The 21,437-nt window shown below is 37.0% G+C and overlaps 3 protein-coding genes across 7 annotated transcripts; 1 reads left to right on the top strand and 2 right to left on the bottom strand.

The window, feature by feature from the left end:
* The first annotated feature begins 3,268 nt into the window (after window positions 1-3,268).
* Window positions 3,269-6,072, top strand: LOC119986668. 3 transcript variants are annotated; one of them, XR_005465321.1, is made up of 7 exons: window positions 3,269-3,415; window positions 3,512-3,594; window positions 4,683-4,786; window positions 5,002-5,056; window positions 5,179-5,266; window positions 5,595-5,727; window positions 5,847-6,072. XR_005465321.1 is itself a non-coding variant. In XM_038831319.1 (6 exons), the coding sequence occupies exons 1-6, from the start codon at window positions 3,317-3,319 to the stop codon at window positions 5,601-5,603; spliced, it is 438 nt and encodes a 145-aa protein (XP_038687247.1). In that variant the 5' UTR covers window positions 3,269-3,316; the 3' UTR covers window positions 5,604-6,072. The 3 variants fall into 3 exon arrangements, 2 of the variants coding, with proteins under 2 accessions (XP_038687247.1, XP_038687246.1); XM_038831319.1 differs by having other exon boundaries at window positions 5,595-6,072; XM_038831318.1 differs by lacking the exons at window positions 5,595-5,727; window positions 5,847-6,072 and having other exon boundaries at window positions 5,179-5,480.
* Window positions 6,073-8,173: 2,101 nt separating this feature from the next.
* Window positions 8,174-9,762, bottom strand: LOC119987322 (E3 ubiquitin ligase BIG BROTHER-related-like). The gene has a single exon (XM_038832199.1). The coding sequence runs from the start codon at window positions 9,668-9,670 to the stop codon at window positions 8,399-8,401; it is 1,272 nt and encodes a 423-aa protein (XP_038688127.1). The 5' UTR covers window positions 9,671-9,762; the 3' UTR covers window positions 8,174-8,398.
* A 365-nt stretch (window positions 9,763-10,127) lies between these two features.
* Window positions 10,128-17,002, bottom strand: LOC119986627 (WD repeat and HMG-box DNA-binding protein 1-like). 3 transcript variants are annotated; one of them, XM_038831264.1, is made up of 12 exons: window positions 16,612-17,002; window positions 13,982-15,051; window positions 13,593-13,769; window positions 13,332-13,445; window positions 12,333-12,437; window positions 11,942-12,076; window positions 11,805-11,860; window positions 11,600-11,702; window positions 11,409-11,525; window positions 11,082-11,208; window positions 10,821-10,951; window positions 10,128-10,734 (listed from the first exon to the last, which is right to left on the bottom strand). In XM_038831264.1, the coding sequence occupies exons 1-12, from the start codon at window positions 16,892-16,894 to the stop codon at window positions 10,309-10,311; spliced, it is 2,844 nt and encodes a 947-aa protein (XP_038687192.1). In that variant the 5' UTR covers window positions 16,895-17,002; the 3' UTR covers window positions 10,128-10,308. The 3 variants fall into 3 exon arrangements, with proteins under 3 accessions (XP_038687192.1, XP_038687193.1, XP_038687194.1); XM_038831265.1 differs by having other exon boundaries at window positions 11,600-11,699; XM_038831266.1 differs by having other exon boundaries at window positions 11,600-11,690.
* Window positions 17,003-21,437: the final 4,435 nt, after the last annotated feature.

The following is a 21,437-nucleotide window of genomic DNA, read 5'->3' as shown; positions in this document are numbered from 1 at the left end:
TAACTTTATGCCACTAATTACTCCGCTAAATAAGTTGTTACCATCATGGTAGATTACCCAAGTCTCTCCCATGATTATTGCTCAAATCACGCTACTATCAATCTTCTGTGCTATTTTCTTGTGGACTTTTGTCATCTTCGTAGGCCTAGGTTTCAATGGATGCCCAGCTATGTCTTCCACCAATTCTTCTTGAATACCCATATCGCATCAAACAAAGTACAAATGATCGCTCAAAAATGTAATATCTTTGTTTTATCAGAATAGTTAATTTTATTTAAATCACTAAAATTTCCAATTGTACCAATAAATTTTCTTCAAGTTTCATTCATAATAAATCATATTAAGCAAATCAAGAATGTTCATATACAATTTTATAGTAAACGGAGTACATATGGTCACATAAACAAATAATATCAATATCCTCATAACATTGAAATTTCATTGTTGGTCTAATTTTCAAAGTTTTCTAATACTCTCTATCAGGATCTCCGATTTATACCCATAATATATCAATTTTATAGGATTTTTTATTCTCGACTTAAGAGTTTAACCCAAAAATGAGTCTCTCTCAATAATACATCCAAATCTTCTACAACATATCCAGATTCGTCTAGAAGTGCAGATCTAAAAAACAAACTGAAGAACTCGAAGAAAAAAGAAGAAGAGAGAAAAAGATTCGTGATTCGAAATAAAAGAAAAATTAAAGAGAGAGTGGGAGTCAAATCTTTGAGAGGAAGAGAGAGATGGGCGTGAGGTAGAGAGAAGAAAGGGTCATGAGGTTGAGAGAGATGCGAGTTTAGAGAGAGAAAAATGAGAGAGTTTGAGGTAGAAGATGATATAAAGTGTTTTTTTTTTTTCATAAATATTATATAAAGTGTTTTAGAATTATGATATATATATATATATATAGTGTTTTAGAATTATGATATATATATATATATATATATATAGAGGACATTTTTGTTCAACAAAAAGTCTGAGATCTTTTGTTTAATACAACCTTATGAAAGCTCGTTATCTAGACTTTATGCAGATCCATTATGTATTTGGGGCTCCATAATTTCGTAGAATTTACAATTCAAATCTTAAATGAAGAAAAAGTCAGATAAATTTTAAAAATAGAAAAACAATAATATGGTGTGATGTGGTATACCTCTCAATTTTATTGGATTCAAATTGTAAACTCTATAATTTTAAACGAACTAAAAAGTCTCTAGATCAGGATAGGGCTGTTATTGGTACGATTACCTTTACCAAACCCTTAATCCCGTTACCATACCGATCCCTTCGGTAACTAAAAAAATGATACCATTACCATTATCGAAAGAATTGGTATACCGATGGTCGGTATACCGATGAATCGGTAATGATAAGCCAGTAATTGGTAAATTTACCAATTCTAAAACTTGTCTCCTGCAGTAAAAATAAGAAGAAAAATATGCTTTTTGAAATGAATATGTCTCCAATAGTTCCACTTCCCATGTCCCACACATCACTAGCAATTTTTTCATACAAATACAAGACCATTACACAAGAAATTAACAAAGTCAATTTCATGGCCTTCAAATTTTCATATACTACAAACTACTTGACTGGACAATGTTACATTGATATTTAGATACTACATTACTACTTCAGAATTCAGATCATGAACTCATTTTCTGGGGCTGCAAACTTGATATACTTCCCTAGCCCCAGCCCTTCTGTACCTGCTTAAGAGCTTTCAATGCAACTCCACTGCCATCATCTCTGGAAAAAGGATTAGGTCAGAGAAATGTCAAAATGGAAGTGAAAACAACATTCAATTTAGTTTAATTCATATACCCAGTTCATATACATACTCTAATCAAATAATAAATACCCAGTTCATATACATACTCTGCACTAAAGAGCAACTATTTATACAATAGCAGAAGAATTTGTATGTATAGTTATATACAATAGCATATAAACAGTAGCAGATAACATTATTAGCAACTGACTTTATTTATTTTTATAGTAGCAGACATTCAAATAGACAAATATACATTAATAAGCAATAGCAGATAACATCCTAGCCATGAAACTTACTTTATTCTTAATCAAATTCAAATCCTAGTATGTGTCATTGCCATAAAAAAGAAACCAAATATGATATCTATAACTAACAAACTTACAAACATGTTTTTACCATCACTGGTACAGACTACAGACCAACATACAATACTTATGGAGTTATAGAGAAATTAATTACGAGAACTGTGAACAATAGGCAATTAGAAATCAGAATATACTAATCACTTTTTAGTTATAAATATACTAATCAGTAGCATGGAGACCTAATCAGAACTTCAAAATTGATTAACAATGGGCCAATAGCAATCAGACTTCAAAATGGAGACCTAATCAGTAGCCTAAGTAATCATAATCAACTAACCAGTAGCCTAAGTAATTAACAGAGAAACTTACAAAAATGGAGGCTACTAAGTTGCAGACTTGTGGGCTGCGACAGAGATCGGGCTTGTTAGGTCAACAATTGACACCCAAAAGGTCAGAATCTTCACCCAGAAATCATAAATTGAAATCGTCAACAGACTTGCGACAAGGATCGAGTTCGACAACAGAGACTAGAGAGTGAGAGTGAGGGCTGAGGTTGTGGCCTGTGAGAGTGAAAGGGGATCGAGTTCAACAACAGAGAGTGAGAGTGAAGGCTGAGGCTAGCCTGTGAGTGTGAGAGTGAGAGTGAGGGATTGAATCGATTGATAACAGATGGGCTTGAAGCAAGAGGTCGTGACTCATGAGGCTCTGCTCAATGAGGAAGACAAGAAGCGGGATAGGAATTATTCGAGAATGGAGAAGACTGAAGGAGAAATGAATGATGAAAAATAACCCTAAAATGAATGGTCTGATCTCCTTTCCTCATCTATCCAAGGGTCCTAATTAAGTAAAATTAAAACTAAAAAATAATTTTAATATATATGTCGGTAATCGGGAAATTTATCGATGTTGAACCTTGCTTAACATTACCGGTACCAAAATCAACGGTAAATTTACCATACCGACTTATTGGTAACAGTATACCAACATTGTATCATTTTCGGTAATCAATGTGTCAGTAACGACATACCAATGAATAATTTACCGTTACCGTAACAGCCTTAGATCAGGAGATTCTCTACTTATGAGGTAGCTATTGATAAATTCCCTTAAATATAATTGAAAATCAAATTATTATATATAATAAATTAATAATTAAAAAATTTTAAAAATTTTAATTTTTCTTTAGCTTTTTGGTTCTCGTCCTCGGTCGGACCAACCCTCGAACTCCAAGCAAGCAATGGCGATGGCGTCGTCTTCATCGCCAACCCAGCCGCCTCCCAACGCCTCCAATCTCGAGAACTCCGCCACTCAGCCCACCCTTACGACTCCACCTCAGGTCCCCTCGCTTCACTCTCTCTCTCTCTCTCTCTCTATACATGTGTGTATGTAAAGACATTTATTTATGAAACTCTGGTGAAGTTTGGGAGTTTAGGGGAACGTGAAGGTTGATGTTGCCTCCAGAAATGGTTTGCCCACTGCGATTGACAAGAAGCCTGAAACAGCTCAGCATTTTGAGTGAGTTCTTATCGATTATAGATGATTTGGATTTATTGTCCTTTCCTCGCGACTTCTTCTACGTTGAAACGAAATTTCTGCTCATAATAGCCGTAATTTATTTATTTATTTTCCTGCAATCTATATTCGTGATCGTTGCAATTAATAGGAAAACTTGAACTAGATTTGACAATATCAGCTAATGATTGCACCATGTAGAAGGAAAATTGGAAACATTACTGAGTAAATTAGGTTTCTTTGATTCTATATCATACTAAATTTCTAACATTTCTTTTCCTTTTCTCCTTGCCCTCCCATGTCGTAGCCCTGTGGACGGTAGTTGTTTAACCTTTGGCCTTTTCTCCTTGCATCTATCTTCTTTTGCTGTAAGACACGCCTCCCTGTATGTCAATTTTTTCCATCCCACCTCCTTCTGTCCACTATTCGTCTATTCCAGTGGGAGACTCCGAATGTCTGAATGCCCCACAAAAAGCAGCCTCGACGTGATTCCTGAATCATGAATATTTTAGATATACACAAAGTTATTTCGAAAGTCGTCAATAAATTCCCAGCAATTTTGAATCCACTATGATGTGACTTGTGAGCATCTGTCCTTGAATTTTTGTTCTTCGATTTTGATGAAAACTTTGATTAGAAACTAAAGTGAACGCTTCCTTTAAATATTGAGACTTGAAGAGGCAGATAATTGAGTTGACGGTGTAGGCTGCTGCTGCTGCTTGTAGCCGGTAATTGCCCAACCTTAAAAGTCTTGTCTTTTGTTGGATGGCAGCTCTGGGTCATAAGATCTATCAAAGAGAAATTTTTTTGGATGACAGTTCTGGAGTTGTTAGGTTATAACTTTTGTTGAGTTTTCTGTGAATCAAATGTTTGATTTTCAGGGTTCTCAAAAATCATTGTTTCTTGAATGGCCATTAAGCTCTTATCACATGCTGATATTTTTTAGCTACTCACTTGCAGTGCCTTAATTGCTGTTTACATCTAGACATGACAATTGAAATTGAAGTATATAGGGGTGTATTCATGATAATTAATATATATAAGAATCAAGACCTGTGTTAGAGCCTAACAGGATGTAGCTTTGTAATTAGGTTCCTAGATGGTGAGGACTACATTGAGAAATACAGCAAATATGAATCAGACTACACTCGCCGGCTGATGGCAAAATACTTTTCGGAGAAAAATCTTTATGGAGGTAAAATATGACTGCCGCTGTTCTCTGTTACTCTGTCTAAAGCCTCCAGCTAATTTTTTATGCAGATGTTCATCAAACATCTACTATTTGTGACTTGCCACAACTCCTGCCTAGTGAAAACCTTTTCAAGTGGTATTTTTTGTTTGATTTGAGTCTTATTTGTAGTTGGTTGAAGGCATTATGATGTGGTGTTTCTGCATAATGTGTCATTTTAGGAAACACATTTGAGGAAAAAATGACAATAGACGAGGAGGCTATATTGTCAAGCAGGTAACATGATATTGTACAAGATTCATATGTCACGAGATATTAATTTTCCTGTGCTAAACTGAGCACTTAAGGGGAAATTTCTTATGCTAATCTGCAAAGCTGGATTTGCCATCTTTGTCTAGGTGGCCAGGTACTCGATCGTTTGCAGACCCTGTGCTGAGTTTTGAGGAGCAGAGCAGTGGCGACTCAACTTCTCCTTCTGAAACCCTGGCAAGTCATTCAAATGGAAAGCACATTCAAAAGAGCAGCTGATAAAATAAAAAAATTAATTGTTGGTACTCTAGAAATTATGCTGTTTTACATAATAAATATATATTTTACCGCTCTGCATATGCATGAGTCTCTAGTGTGGATTCTTCTCACAAATCGGATTTGAACCAATCTTTCTGAACACAAATGGGGAAAAAAATGAACCGTAACTTTGGAGCTAGTGTTGCATCTGTTTGCAAGCTTTAGGGAGTATTTTTTCCTCAATCCCATCCATGGCTATCTAAACTACTGCGATTGATCCAAACTCTATCAATTCCTTTTTCAAAAGGGACGATGAATGATGCAAAAAATGGCACCAAAAAAAGGAGCAGAAAACGATGAAAATCGTCCAATAGTTGCAACTGTGTCCTATGCATTTCCAGTGGAAGATAGAGCAATTGCTGATCATTATTCGCTACCAGGTATGATGCTGCTGCACCCAAAGTATTTGATGGATGGAGAGAAAGTGAAAACAATTGTTAGTGTAAAAATTTTCGTCTTGCAAATATTTATCTGTCTTTGGATATTTATTCCTTACCAGGTATGATACTGCTGCACCCAAAGTATTTGATGGATGGAGAGAAAGTGAAAACAATTGTTAGCGTAAAAGTTTTCGTCTTTCAAATATTTATCTATCTTTGGATATGATCATATGAATAACGTACTTAGATTAAGTTTCATTATTTGCCTGTAATTGTTGTTATAGAGTCTCTCTCTTTAACTGCATGCAAATTTAATGATCAGGTGCAGTGAAAATCTTTTTTTAAGTTTTTCTACCTGCTTTTGGCCATATTGCCAGTTGAAGTATATTAGTGAACATCATAATTGCTTGAGTTATAGGAGGAAGAAACATCCGAGACTGCAAAATTAGCTATGAACTCCATATTCGAAGCTATTTGGTGTGCCATTTTTTTCCCCGTAGGACCCTATTAACACAAGTTTGCTGATATTGTGCTGTCATGTGGAAAATCAGAATTTAAAATATATCTGATTATGATTTTAGCACGTTTTAGTCTGCTCATCATACTGCATAAAATTTGCTTGGGGTTTAAGGGTTTAGGGTCATAAAATTTTCTTGCGCTCTTAAGAAGTTTACGATGGAGACTGACATTAGAGTAGAGGCTTGAATGAAGTATGAACCAGACAGTGAGCACTTCCTTGGTAAAGAACATTCAGTCTTTCTATGGCAGGTTTTTGTCATCTGCTTTTCCTATCAGGACAGCCCCACTGGCTTCTGGATCTGGTTTTCCTTTTTTACTTCTTAGAATGAATTACAATCCATAGTTAAAAGTTATCTACAGTCCCAAATGTTGTAAAGCAATAACAGGTGGCTGTAGGTGTGATCAATGGTTTCTTATGATCTTGTGATCACCTTACATGGTAGAGATTCTCTGTTTGATATAAATTCTCTTCAGCTTCCTCTCTGATCAACATTGCTACATTGGTGCTCTCTTGGTTCATCCAGAGTTGGGGGATCTGGGGTGAGGGATGCGTTGATCGGAGAAAGAAAACGCGGAACCGGACATGGATTTTCATGCACAAAAAGACCAAAGAACTTGGATAGGATAAGTAAATTACTAAATTTTGTTCTAACATAACTCTGTCTCCCCTCTCCTTAACTACTACACTGCACCATTTCCATGGAATCCTGAAGCTGGTTATTTCCACTTTCCACTGTTACCAGTGATTCCACTACCAAACAGACATTTACTTATAGATAAACAAAGGAGACCACAAATTCCTCTGCACCTAACAATCAAATCACATTTTCAAAAGATTCTGGATTTTGCTCACACAATTGAAGATGCAATATTCAAGCTAGATAGTCCACTGGGAGATAGAAGCTTAATTAGCAGTAACCTATAGATAATAGAGATGTGTCCCAATGAAGAAAAAGGGAAACTTTTCTCATTATCTATCATTCCACCTGACCAATCAACAGGGTCTTGCTGAATGGCTTGACCTTATTTATTTAACATATCCATGGGTGATTGACTTGAGCCATATTCCACCATGTCATCATAGGAATCATCAGCCAACATTGCCCAGAAAGAAAGCTTTCAGAAACTAATTCCACCAAAGCATTCATTTCAGTGTCACATAAAATACTCATTTCACTTACTCAAAGCATATCAGTATAACCGAGTAAAATATAAAATGAAGGGAACTATGCATGAAAATCCTGATAAACAACATTGATATGTAGTGCTGAGACTCCAAGAACAACATACAAAGAACTAATTGATATGGAAATTTTGTATGACCATTCCCTGCAAAAACCAAAACCCAAAAAGAAAAAGGGTAATCAAAGTTACAATAACTAAAAACCATGTTGTCTTACTCTAGTGACTTCAAAACTTTCCCTTAAATATCCATGTGTTGATTGGAGAATCAGAGAAATTCTACTGACTTAGCTGGCGATGCCTTCCCCAGAGAAACAACTATTCACATTAGTCATCAACACATCATTTTGATGATAGGAACCTCTCTAAGGCAGGGCCACATAGAACTCTCCCTTGCGTTACCGGTAATCACGCAGAATCCAGTAGTTATCAAATAAATGCAAGGTTGCCAAGAATATGGATTGGAACTCAAGACTCAGAGTATAGCATATCGCTGGTCCAATGTTTGTTTTAGCAGATTTCCAACTAAGTCTAGTCATTGGAAACTTCCAGAATTAAGAAAGCAAATCAGGGATAAAATGTTTTCCAATGACAATTTTCTACCATTTAATCTCCAAAGTATAAACTCCTAGGATTCACATTAGTACATGCAATGTTGTCCAAACAACCTCAGCCAACCTAAGCCAAAATTACCCAATTGAACCCCTCAAAGAGGTTTCCAGACTGCAAGTAAATTGCACAACCATAAACAAAAGTGATCAAATCACCAATGCAAAATCATTGAAAATACTATAGCAAAAAGCTCGATACAGACTACAGAGAAGTTCCAATACTCATATTCTAGACATAAAGCATGATAACCAACCAAGGATCTCGTTATTCTCACGTAAATATCTACATTTTTTAATAACCTAAGGCTCAAACAAACAAAAATCGAAAATAATCCATGAGCAATATATTACCATGAACTTCATTGAACACGGCCAGCTCTCCGTGCCTTCCTCCTTTCATATTCTACATCATCTGTGGGCAATTCATGCCGACAAACAGGACAAGTGTTCCTAATCCCCAGCCATGGCAGAATGCAGTCCCCATGGTACTTGTGCTCACATGGAAGCTGCTTGGCTTTTTTCCCAACGTTAATCTCGTCTTTGCAAACAGCACAAAGTGCATTGTTGTTCTTCACATCCTCTGCATTTATGACAACTTCAGGCAGATTCTCCACAACATATTTTGAAGCAGGAGGCCGACCCAATGGGGCACTCTCATTCTCCGCAAAATGGCCAAACAGCATGTCATACTCAACATTATCGCCAAAAAAAGGCTCAACGTTATGTCCATGTTCTTCAGGATTTACCTCAAAATTATGGGCGTTCAATAAGACCTGCCATTCCAGATTACCAGCGACTCCTGTCCTCTCCACGCTCACCAAATCCTCGGGCTGTTCTGGATCTGAAATCGTCACGGACACATCATCCTCATCTTCAGCCGGGTCTAACACCATGCCCAGAAGCTCCCTCTCGTCAACACGGCCATCAACTTCTTCCCAACCAAAATCATACTCCTCTTCAGGCTCTACGCGATCATCCAGCATGAGAGATCCCAAACAGAGAGGGACGCTTGCAATATCATCATCGTGGTTCGCCTCCACCGAATGCAGATCGATCCCAAGTGCTACGTCGTTAGGGTTCGAGTCCGAATCTGACAAGAACCCCGCAACTCCATCGTTATCAGCTCCAAAGTTTCCAATTTCCACGCTCACAGTCGACACAGCCTCACCGAATTCCAACTCCGAAACTCCCCTATCCCCAAAATAACCATCATCAAGTATATCACTATCACGCTCATATTGATCATGCCCGATGAAATCTTCAAAATCCACGCAATCATCGTGAACATCCAGATCGATTCCTGACCCTAACCCGAAATCGAGCACCAAATTATCAATAACAACCTCGCAGTTCCCTCCAACAACGTCAAAACCAGAATCTGGAAAAGAATCTTGATGCAAATCAGGATAACCCATGACCTGAGACTGCTCGACGCGCTGGTGGAAGAGATCCATTAGAAACGAAACCTGATTCTCACGGTCCAGTAAATCTAGGTCAGAGACGACGTCTTCTGCGTCGATATTAAGGGTGGTGGATTGGGAGTTAAGGTCGTCGGATACAGGAGGGCACCAGAAGTTCTGGTCGTCTGTGTCCCAAAGTGTATGGTGGTGATGGTGAGATACATTTGCCATATTTTCCTTCGCGAGGAAGAACTTGAACGTGTAAAAGCGTGTTTTCTTTTTCCCTTCGCTTTCCAGGTCGGCGTGAGCTCAACTTTAGCGGATCGAGCCGATTCCTCAATACTTAACAAAATTGAGTCGAGCGGCTCGCTTAGTCCAATTTGTCGGGGTGAAGACCGTCCTTTTTTTTTTTTTTTTTCTTTTCCCTCAAGTTTTTAACATGAATTTAACCAATTGATTCATCATTTATCATCGATTTTTTATATCATTGATCTTTTTTTGTCGATCAGGGTAATATATACATAATCCTTATCAATCGACTAATAATGGCTGGCTCAATTGTCGATGAGGATGATATACACATTATCGCTCAACTAATGGCTCAATTGTCGATGAGGATATTTTCATTTTCGAGTCAGAGGATAAGAGAATTTTCGTACAATACCATATAAATTCTTTTATAACTTCGTCTCTTAGAATGTTACTCTTATGAGTGGGAGTTGCGAATTAAAGTCCTGCTTACATTTCTCAAATAGACCATAATTGCTTTTGCTTCTAGTACCACAGCACTGTACAACTATGTTTGTTCCTCTCTTCTTTTTCTCTTCTGGCTTAAATTAATTCATAAGCAAAACAACCCAAGCTACACTTCACTTGACGGATGATTTCAAAAATGGATTAGAGGGGCGTTGAGCTTTGACCTGGTTTATCTCTACTGACTTCTTTGCCTTCTCTTCACTGCTAGAAGACTTTAAAAATGGATTGCTGACTTTTTTTACTTCTTCTACACCACTCATGTCTCCCGCCACCTTCTCTATTTCGTTGACATCTTTGCTGCCCTCCCCGTCTGCACTTCTGTTTTGACAGCCATTTTCCTTGACAGGTTTAATGCCTTTCCTTACAAACAGTGGGGCTGATAATTTAGGTGACACTGATGGAGTAGGTGGTTCAGCTTTTTTGCTTCTTTCGGATGATGTGGTTTTACTGACTGCAACGTCGGCTGCTGTGTTTACATTGCCATTCGGGTTTGGAAGTGGTGTAGGTAGAGGCCCCTTGGACTTGTTGAGCAACCTTTCCTGAAATAAGGCAAAAGGGTTAGAGGTTTCCAATCTGGTTTGTAATGGATGAAGTATGGAAGCTTGTCTGCATATTGAGGGCTTGCCTCGAGTATGTTGTTGAACTCCTCGGCCAATTTAGGAAGTTTCAGACGCGTAGCAAGTTTTATTGCACCTTCCAGATGACTATCCAGGGACAAAAGCTTAGCAAGTTCAGCAGCTCTCTCTAACTTATCACCTGAAAATAACCACCAGAGTCCAAAGGCAAGCACAAGCAAGTTAAAATCTAAATTTCAGATTGGCAAATGCAGATTTTAGTGTAAGCATGCTTCTAGATAATCATTAATTACTAATTTAATATGACTAACCTGTGCAACAACATCCAATAAGTTTCAAGATGCATCTATCTTGAGCCACTTCCATGTCGAAAGCCTCATCAACAAGTGTAGTGGTATCCATACCCTCCACTTCCATTTCTTTGATTTTTCCTTGGATCTGCAAGGTATAGAAGAAAAGTTATGGAGCCATTTTTTGAAAAATGCAGCGGCCAAACACAATCAAAATGGACGAAGTTGAAATCGATGATAAATCGATAGAACAAAGCCAACCATTTAAAAGGTGAAAACTGGAGATTTTGTACTTTAAATTTATTGGAAGTGGGAGATACTTGTCGAGGCATAGTAGCAAGGACAAACCTGTGAGAGTCGCATATTGTTCAACACAAACTCATTTTCAAGGGTTTCTTTTCCCAAATCAGATGAGGCAAGAGGAACGGAAAGATCCAATAGACTGAGAACCGGTTTGGGCACCACCTGAATGAGCAGAGGAAAAAAATAAGGAAATGATTGATGATCGAAGCGTAAAGAGAGAAGGTTGCATTGCCTACCTGTGGAAATAAGTCAGGCTTTTTACAAACAATACAGAACAACTTTTGTGCATTCAAGCCAACCATCCAGTAGTTTTCATCTGACTTGTCTCTGCTACCACTGCTTGGTAGAATTTTAGAAAAGGAACCTAACTGTAAGGCAAATATAGGGAACACCAATATAGATGGCCTTTAATGTTAATGTTCAGACATTAGAATCTCAAACCTGAAGACTGGCAGCCAAGTACCACCATATTGGCTTGTAAAGACCATTAACACACCCTACAAAAACCCAACCCACGAACTAAGAAACGATAACGAGTAATGCAACAAAAGGTTCTTTGAAGATGAACCTTACTGTACCTTGGAATCATAAGAACTTAATTGCCCTTCTTCACTAAAGCCAAACCAGGATAGACATGAACCTGGAGTCAATGGAAGGCGTCCTTTAAATGGCTGGGTCCCTCTAGATATATTCAATACTCTGAACTCTAGCATCTGCACATATTATAGGGGACATGATTTTTTAGCAAATACCAAATATTTGGAAGAAGGAAACAATTGCTAAATCCCTACAACTGTAGGATAGTTACTCAGTTCATGGATAGGTTTTGCAACAATATTATCATGCACGTCTAGATTCGGAGTATTCAATTTCATCACTTCCCTGCTAATAAACAGATAACAAATTGAATCCTGTTTAATAATAGATTGGTCAGAAGCAAAATGGATTCTGAAAGGTTCAAAATGAGACCTGATCACTTGAGGAAGCACAGTCAGAAAGATGAGTAACAACTGCAAGTTCATCTTTGAAGCCTGATGCAGTCACCACCGGACCATCAAGGCAAAGAATATCTCTCTGTAATGAATCAGACTAAGAAAAACCAATAAGCTTGCAAATTTATTTTCAAGCCAAGAATGACTCCAACAGTCCCTACTCCCTACACGCATTCAAAGACAAAGGCGATCCAACAAAAGGCTAATTTTTCGTACTCTATATTTATTTGTTAGAGACAGACATAGAAGATGTGTCTTCTAGTTACATCAGCAAGACAAGGGAAGTTGGTAAGGAAGCTGTTTTCTTTCTTCTTTCCTAGTTTCACGACAAAATGGTTTTGAATAAAAAACAAACTTAGTACCTGTTCGGCTATTCCTAAAATACACACTAATCTCTTTTTAAGGTGTAGTTTTCCCATGCCAAAACTTCCATCTTCACTTCAGTTACTATTTGCTCTTGTAAACAGATCAATCTTTAGCTTTAAACTCTTGAGTTATGCATTTTCAGGAGCTCTTTCCCATTGAATGGAAACCAGATCATACAGGACCAGACAAGCTGACTAGTTTAATGGTCATTGACTCAACCAGCTGCATAATGCTAATACCATAACAATCTATTTTTCTATTCAAAATTTTAATTTCTTATACTAGTTTCCAGTTCAAACTGCTCCTGTGGTGCTTCCGATGCATATTGTTTCTCCTCCTTTACATATATCCTTTAGAGACATTTTTCAAAAAAATCTTCTCCTTGGTTCAATTAGAATTCCGTAATTAATAAAACGTTTTAACCCTAATTTTCATATAAGACAATTTCAGAGCTCGCCAATATGTAAATGATTAATTTTGCGGGACTGAACCACCAAGCAGGGGAAAGGATTAATTCTTGAGGAGGACTTAATAACTATGATATCAGTGAAAAGCAAAAAAATTTGTTTCGCTGGAACACCCAGAAAATGATGATGTTCATAGAGCAAACCTGTAAACCACCATCAGTATATATTCGAAGAAAATTTAGACTAGTAACTGCAGCCACCCAAGCTGTACCAAGTGCAACAGCCTTCACTTCTTCTCCTTCAAATCGCATAGACCACTGATTTGAACACGAATCATAATTCAGCATATTTGTAACAAGTTATATTTTTTGCACAAAGAAGTAAAGAGATTATAGATGCAGGATAACAATTCCACAACCATGTCTGAAGAACAAAAATTATATTTAAGAAGAAAATGACCTGACCTCACTGTTATTTGCCCAGCTGCTGAAGGGCTTATACATGAGAGTACTCATACTATTCTCACCCTTGCAAGGATTTGCAAATACACTTCCACTTTCATTCAATGAAGCCATAGTGAAACCAAAATAGTCTGTCATGGATGGAACTCGTGGACCTCTGCCAGTATCATGAAAATCTATCTGTATATAGTTATGCTGAAGTATCAGTACAGAATACTAAAAAAGATAACCTGACTTACTCTCCTCACTTACAAAGTCATTCCAGCCAAACGTGACAGTATCAAAGCACCTAACTCAATAACTTGAGAGAGGAAGTGGGGGTGGGGGGGTGTGGGTTAAAAGAATAAATGGAACAGTGATGTGACTTTAAGGCAAGCAATAGCAAAACTTACTTCTATGTGGGAGTATCCATCTTGTTCAACTGTGGTGATACTTCCGAGCATATTGTAGCACAAAAAGCGCCTTTTTCCTGGCTGTACAGGAGTTGCACCTGGCTGAAAAGATTCCTGCATGTCACTTCTGAGTCTCCCGGGTCCATTGTCCAAGCTTTCTTTGCTGACACGTGATTTCCTCAGGGATTCAGTCTTCGGAAGCAGGCTCCATCCATTGTCAACATCTTCATCATTATCTTCTTCGAATACTGATGGCTTTCGGGATCTCTTCCGGCTAGATGGCTCAGATTCACCAAGGTCACTTAAATTGCCAGATACACTAGGTTCCTGCTCCTCCTCATCAAATAAAAGGAACCCACTGCTTTTCTTTGATTGAGAATTTGGAATATTTTCTGTTGGGGATTTCATTGAGGAAGGAACCACTGATTCCCACACACCATACTTTCCGGTAACATCAATAACAGCCAATGCATTACCAATTGGCTTCCATGCCATACAGCATAAGATGTCATCAAATTTTTGCCTATCAATGTCCTGCTTCTTATCAACATCCCAAATCAGAACCTGCCTATCCAAACTAGAAGTGGCCATGTATTTGCCATTGGGTGACCAAGACAAGAAACATACGGGTTTTATATGTTCGCCTTTCAATTCAAAAAGCTTTTCAGCTGTGTCTCTATCGTACATCACCACGTTGTTGTCCACACCAGGGACAGCTAAAATCTCTCCATCAGGACTCCAGCTAAGTACATTCATGGTGGAAAGGTTAGAACTAGTATTAGGAGCTTTGCACTGAAGGGTATGTAACATGATTCCAGATTGGAGTTCCCAGTATATGACAGTTCCTCTTGAATCAATTGAAGCCAAATATTCACTATTTGGATCAAAAGCCAGGCCAGTGACAGTCTCTCTATGGCCTTTGAGAACCCTGGCAATTGAACCATCAATTGTATTGATAAGCTTGATGCCCTCATCATCACCAGCAACTGCCAGCATGCTCCCTGATTTATTAAAGGCAAGGACACGAATTGGCAGTGTGAATCTGGTGATATTAGTTTCAAGTTGTCCACCTGCAAAAAATTTGAAAGATGCTAGTTTATTTGTAAGTTTTAAATGAAGCATAACCAAAGTCTGATACCAGGCAGTTTTATTACTTTAAAATTTAAAAAAAAAAATAAATTTCCTTCCTACTAGGATGTATAAGTAAGCCCTTAAAAATGTTGGATTTCATAAATCGAACCTATCCCAACAAAAAGAACCGGAAATATTTCCTGATGATCAAGCGTTATGACTGTTTTATGGCTCAAAAATAATAGGAAAATGAAAAAAAAAATCTAATTCACGATTTCAGATGGATTTATCTGCAACTCATAAACAATCATTCAGCAGAACGTTTGTCATGATTCATCAAGGAAATCAAAGACATTTTCATCATGTTAAGCATCCATAATTTGAGATATCAGGGCAAACCAAGTCCTGCCAAGCGTAAGAGCTCAAAGAGATTTTCTATAAATGTCATAAACAGTCATGATATTTAGAAAAATTTCTAGATTTAAAAAGAACAATCAGACAAGAAATGAAGATATCAGCCATAATGCAACTACTGTAACTCTAAGTAAAGCAATTCACATCCTTTGATTTGTTAGTTTTATTTAATAATGTTACTTATTGTGACTACAAGCATTCGTATGAAAGTCTTCGTTTTGAGATTTATGAATTGTCAAGCACAACATCAGAATTTCAAGACATGAAATCTACCTCAACTTGTGATGAAGGCTTACAATTTACCATCTTCACGTGCATGTTGTGAACCATGACACCAAGTACAAATTTAATGTACATGAGAATTAAACTAACAGATCATACTTAAGCTGCTTTTAACTTCCCATCTCAGTAAAACCCTAACGAACTGTCTCCAATAGTTCAAACCAATCTAGTAAGAATGCAAACCATCCAACGGAAGAGAAAGCAAGTCGTTCCATTGGTAATATCCATCATAATAGAGATTGAGCAATCAAAAGCTGTTGGAGTGAAACTAAACCAATAAAACCAATGGCGTCAAAGTCAAAATTGGTTCCTTAAATTGAAGGAGAAAATAACACTAATAATAAGCTAAGGAAATTCCAGCAAACAGATTAAAACAGTTATCCAAAATTAACATGTAAAATAACAACATTAAGCTAAGGAAATTCAGGCAAACAGATCTAATAATTGTACTGGAATCTAGATATGACCACATCTGTACTGTTAGGTTAAAAGGACAGATATTACAATCATATCTTAAACAAATAGCCAACCCGAGCCCAAATCCAAAATTTTCTGAAACTGACACAAAACAGCAAAACCAACATTGATGCCTAGAAAATTCTTATAAACTTAATTCTTTCCACATTTTCTCATCACTTTGAGGGGAATTTCTCTACCAGATTGATAAGCTCACAGAATAATCCACACAAGAACAAAGAAATTAACGCATAAGTAGAAACTAAGAATTGATATGTGTATTGTTCTCTAGCACAACAGATATAAACGATTAAAGTGACATATATGAAAAACCACTTAGATGCATCAACTTTCAAGAAGCCAAAACCAATTCAATTCATCAAATCTAATTTCAATCGTATCATTACTTGGAAACTTATAGAGTTTGACGGAGTGATCCACAGATCCGGAGGCGAGGCAGGTGGAGTTAGGACTGAGTGCGAGAGCTGTGACGCCATCACGGTGGTCGCGTATAATCTTTGGGGCACAGGAAGGAAGCAGAGGGTCGTGAACGGAGATTGTGGGATCCGCAGAGGAGGCGGTAACAAGATGGTGAGCCTGGTGGTCCCACAGGATGGAGCAGAAGGAGGGGTGGCCACCGCTGCCGCTGGCCTTATGGACTTCCCGAAGCTTCACTGTACGGACTTTCATGGCGGGGTAAAAATTTCTTCTCGTCTGATTCTCCTTACGCGTTTTCTTTTCTTCTCTTACCTGTCGATTTTGGATCAGGGTTCCAGGAGTTGGCGGGAAAATTGGATATTGCCGCGAGTAGGGAAAGTAATGAATTTTGAGAAAGAAAAATAAAAAGAAAGCCACTTTATTTGACACCAAATGGGCCGAACATTTCAGAATATTGGGCCGCAAAAGGAGCTTGTTTTCCATGTTTAGGCTTTCCGTTGTTGCTGATGATCCGCGTTTGAATTATCCGGCCCAAAATATTGTTCGGACAGTTGAGTGAATATAAATCTTGGATAACAAGAATAGTCTGTACCAATTGGCAACATGTAAGACTAGGCTGAAAGTCATGAGGCTCCTAAGTTATAACCTCTCTCCGGAAGTGGATCCTAAAGCCAAAGAGACCAATAAATAGCACAGTTCGTTCAAACTCTCGACTTTAACTGCATACTAAAACAACCATCGACCCTAAACCAACTGAGCTATTGATCTGTGGTTGTTCGAACAGGTTCCTGGATATGGGCCAAATGAAATGATTATGCTCGCAGAAAGAGGCCCGATCAGTAAGCGTAAGGTTAGTGACGCATGGAAGTAAGTGCATGGGTTGAATATAAATTACTAGTAATTTGGTAAATAATGTGAGTTCCATTCCATTGCATGTGATGAAGTATTCCAAAGACAAACCATTTCACCTTCTTTTAGGCCAGCTACGACTTTGAATGTCAAGCTCGAAAACCTCAAATTGTTCTTTTCCATTACATTGGCAATGGGGACTTACATATATATATATAATTTAGAATCCCTAAACCCTAAAAAGCTAACCTACATGCCCGTACACATGTGGATCGAGTACTACAAATTAATTAATTTAATAGGAATGAATGATTAATCTTAGGCAAATATGAACGATAGTTGTATTTATCAACTGTAATTGAAAGTCGGAAGATCAACAATGTAAGGCAAACATGTTGGGTTGTGTATATAAAACATGTGCTATCTTTGACCATCCTCTTGAGAGAATTTATCACATCAGTTTGTTATAACCCAATCAGTGACATATAAGTAAAGGTCAATTCCTTCTCACACAACCAATGCATTCTATGGGCCTAAGAACCAATGACGATGTTCCAAAGAGAACAAACTCATGCGGGCCTTTAGCCTAAATGGGATAATATTGATTTGTAGTGTTTGACCTGGATTAATTGTATCAAAACAAAGTCTATGACCTCCACATGTCCACTTGTTAAGTCTTACATAACTCTGTCCATAAGTGCAGAGGAATGTTATGACTTCATCCCACGTCGGATATATGGATTGGCATAACCCAATCGAATGACATATAAGTAAATGTCTAATCTCTCTCACAAAACTGTTTTTTTAGGCCTAAGAATCAATAAAAACAGCCTAAAAAAATAAAGTTATGTATGGGGCAAAGTTTTGGTTTTGTAACACATCCTAAAAAACATACAACTTGCGAGTAAATGGGTAAACGCAAACCATTGTGACTTGGTCAAATGTTGGGATGTCATATATGTGAAAATCTTGTTAACTTTACTGCTCCCATTTACCTAAGTAAATTATTAAATATTAATTAATTACTTTCATGCACTATATATTCAAACATGTTGGGACTAGAGTTGGAAAATAATATAATAATAGAATAATAGGAAAAACCTTTATAGTGTTATGACTTATGAGTGGCCAAACCTTGTTTGCCAAAACCAAACTCTTCTCGTAGCATGCATGGCAACAAGCGTTGAACACCCAAATCTTCCATTCCACGTTATCATAGACATTTTAACAAACACTTTGCATGCAACCCAATAAAGTTGCAATATATATATATATATATAGATTTTTTTTATCCGACTATATATATATAAAGTCTGAATGCAGGGTTCGTTGTTTGAGTTTCCCCAAAAGTTGTGTTGGAACACTAACTTTGACTTGGGTCTGCAACTTGGGACTCTATATAAAGACCTTATTCTCTTTTTTCAGATGATTCCTCTCCTTTGTCTCACAAAGAAATAAAGAAAGACAGATATGGTGTCTATAAGGTTCACTAGCTTTGTACTTGTGTTCTTTTTGCTACATGTAATTATAAGGGCACATTCCCACCAAAGTATGTATCTTTATTTATTACTTCTCTTCATGTCTTTTTTTTTTTTTTTTATGATAGCTCATTGAATTATATAGCTTAACTCATCAATTAATTTGTTCCTCGAACTCTCTCTATACAGCTAAGAAGAAGATATTGGCTAAACATGGAGAAACAGGAAGAACTCTTGGAGATGCTAATTATAAGGTACAGTTTTTTTATTATTATTATTTATCATGGGCCGAAACCTCTCCTAGAGAGGGCTCTTTGGACCCATTTTGGAAGAGTAAACACTTGAGTTCGTGCACCGCACTCTTTAAAGTTTTTCCTATAGGTTCAAATAAGTCGTAGGCATTTTACCAGAGTTGTGGTCCCAACGTACTTGCGAGAGGTTTTCGAACCTAAAACTCATGGGTTTACATGGAATTCCAAAGTATTTTTCGCTATTTGCCTAAGCAATGCTATTCTAGCTAACAAATTATGCAAAAAAAAAAATTGCCAGGAAATCAACATCGACATTGGTGTTCCTGCCATGGCTGAAGCAGTAAAGAGAAAGAGGTTTCAAGAGAGGAAAATGATGTTCAAGAAGGATTTGATGTGGAGAGATGAAGCCAAAAATGGAAACTTGAATCATCTTGCAGTGGAGATTTCAGCAGGTACATGTAATTCTTCTAATGTAAAATGTAAAAGGAGTAAGAGTAAGAGTAAGAGGATTCATCATCCCAAAATTGATGTTTTTGCTGCTTTTAGTGCTGATTATTATGTCCCTACATCACATCCACCAAAGAACAACTGATGAATAATTCCCTCAAAAGAAGATAGTTAGCTAGCTAGCCTTGTGCAGGTTAATTAATTATCTTTTCAATTTTCTTATTTGTTTGTTCATTATTAGTGAAAAAAGAGCTAGCATCATATATATATATATGTATGTATGTATGCAAAGTGTGTACGGAGGAAGATGAGAATTTATTTAAAATAGTATTGCATAGATTAGTTCCAAATTGTGTACATGTTTTTCATATTGAAAAACAAGATTTTTGGAGGCATGAAAAGGGTAGAAATCAATGCTTTAGTCCAGTACATTGTGCTAACCATCTGTGAACTTTTGAGACTTTCCATTGTTTCATTCTGGTTAAAATCAAGTGTTAAATATCGATATCGGAATCATACCGATCAAGCGACTGGTATGCGGTACAGCCGGCCCAACAACACAAAGATAAAATGTATTTATACTGCCAAGGATAAAAGTAACAAAAATTATGTTGCTTTGATGGTTAAGGCTTATTTTAGTGACCAAGTTCAATTCTCAATAATAGTATATTTAACATATTTTTTTCAACCCATACAACAAACATCAAAAATTTGTAAAAAAAAGTTACAACTCTTATAAATAAAGCCTCGAGTTCTTGTCAAAATCATTATTAAAAAATACACTTGAGTACTCCTTTTAAAGATCTCGGGTATTAGTTAAATTTTCATTTTTAGCTCTAAACTAAAAGGAGAGAGAGGACACGTGTTCAATTTTCAATGGACATATAATTCAAAAAATCCATCTCATTACTTAACTCCCACATCAGCACAGTTATAAGAGAAGTTAGTATGAGGGGCTGCTTTGACCCATTCTTGCAAGTAAAGGGTCTTGGATGATCCGGAAAAAAAAAAGTAAGAGAGCTTAATTGAGCCGTTTTGCAAAGTACAAAGACTTTTTCGACACTTCTCCCTTAATTTTAGTTTTTAAAAAATTATTCCATATGAAAATCGATATTTAGACTAGTATAACACTGGTATTTAGACCGTATAAGACCGCTTCAACCAATTGAACCGATCGATACTAATGTGGACCGGTCAGTAGTCAGGGTTCAATAAGTTGAACCGTCCGGTACTTGATTCAATTGATTTAAGCAGCCGGTTCAATACTGGTGATGTCTGATATCCTCCGATTTGGTAAGAGATACTGGAATTGTTGCATGATAAGATCATCTTCCGAAGTACAAAGGAAAATGCAGTCATGCTGATTTTGCTATATATGTCCACCAATAATACCGGTTCTCACAGTCTAGTCTACGCATTCCTTTCCTCCGGCCACTTATAGAAGAATAATATATATATATATATATTTTTTTTTTATGATTTTCTAAAAATAATAAGTGTTATATTTTTTAAAAAACAATTAGTGTCTTATATTTTTGAAAAATATATATTAATATGAAGAAATACACTTATTGAATGAATATTTTCGTGACCAGAGATTCTGGGCTCGTTCCCCGATGAAATCTCATGTTGGCATATTCGGAGAGTCGAAACAGTTCACCCGTGCACTTTTGAAGTCATCGCCAATTGAAATTTATAAATGCAGTTGGATGTCTTAGGGTAAAGCTTTGTCTGCCGGCTCAAAGATTGCTTATGAGTTCAATTTACCCA

This window comes from Tripterygium wilfordii, chromosome 20, assembly GCF_013401445.1.
Source record: "Tripterygium wilfordii isolate XIE 37 chromosome 20, ASM1340144v1, whole genome shotgun sequence".
In the NCBI taxonomy this organism is placed as follows: Eukaryota; Viridiplantae; Streptophyta; class Magnoliopsida; order Celastrales; family Celastraceae; genus Tripterygium; species Tripterygium wilfordii.
This window is presented reverse-complemented; position numbering and strand designations above follow the sequence as displayed.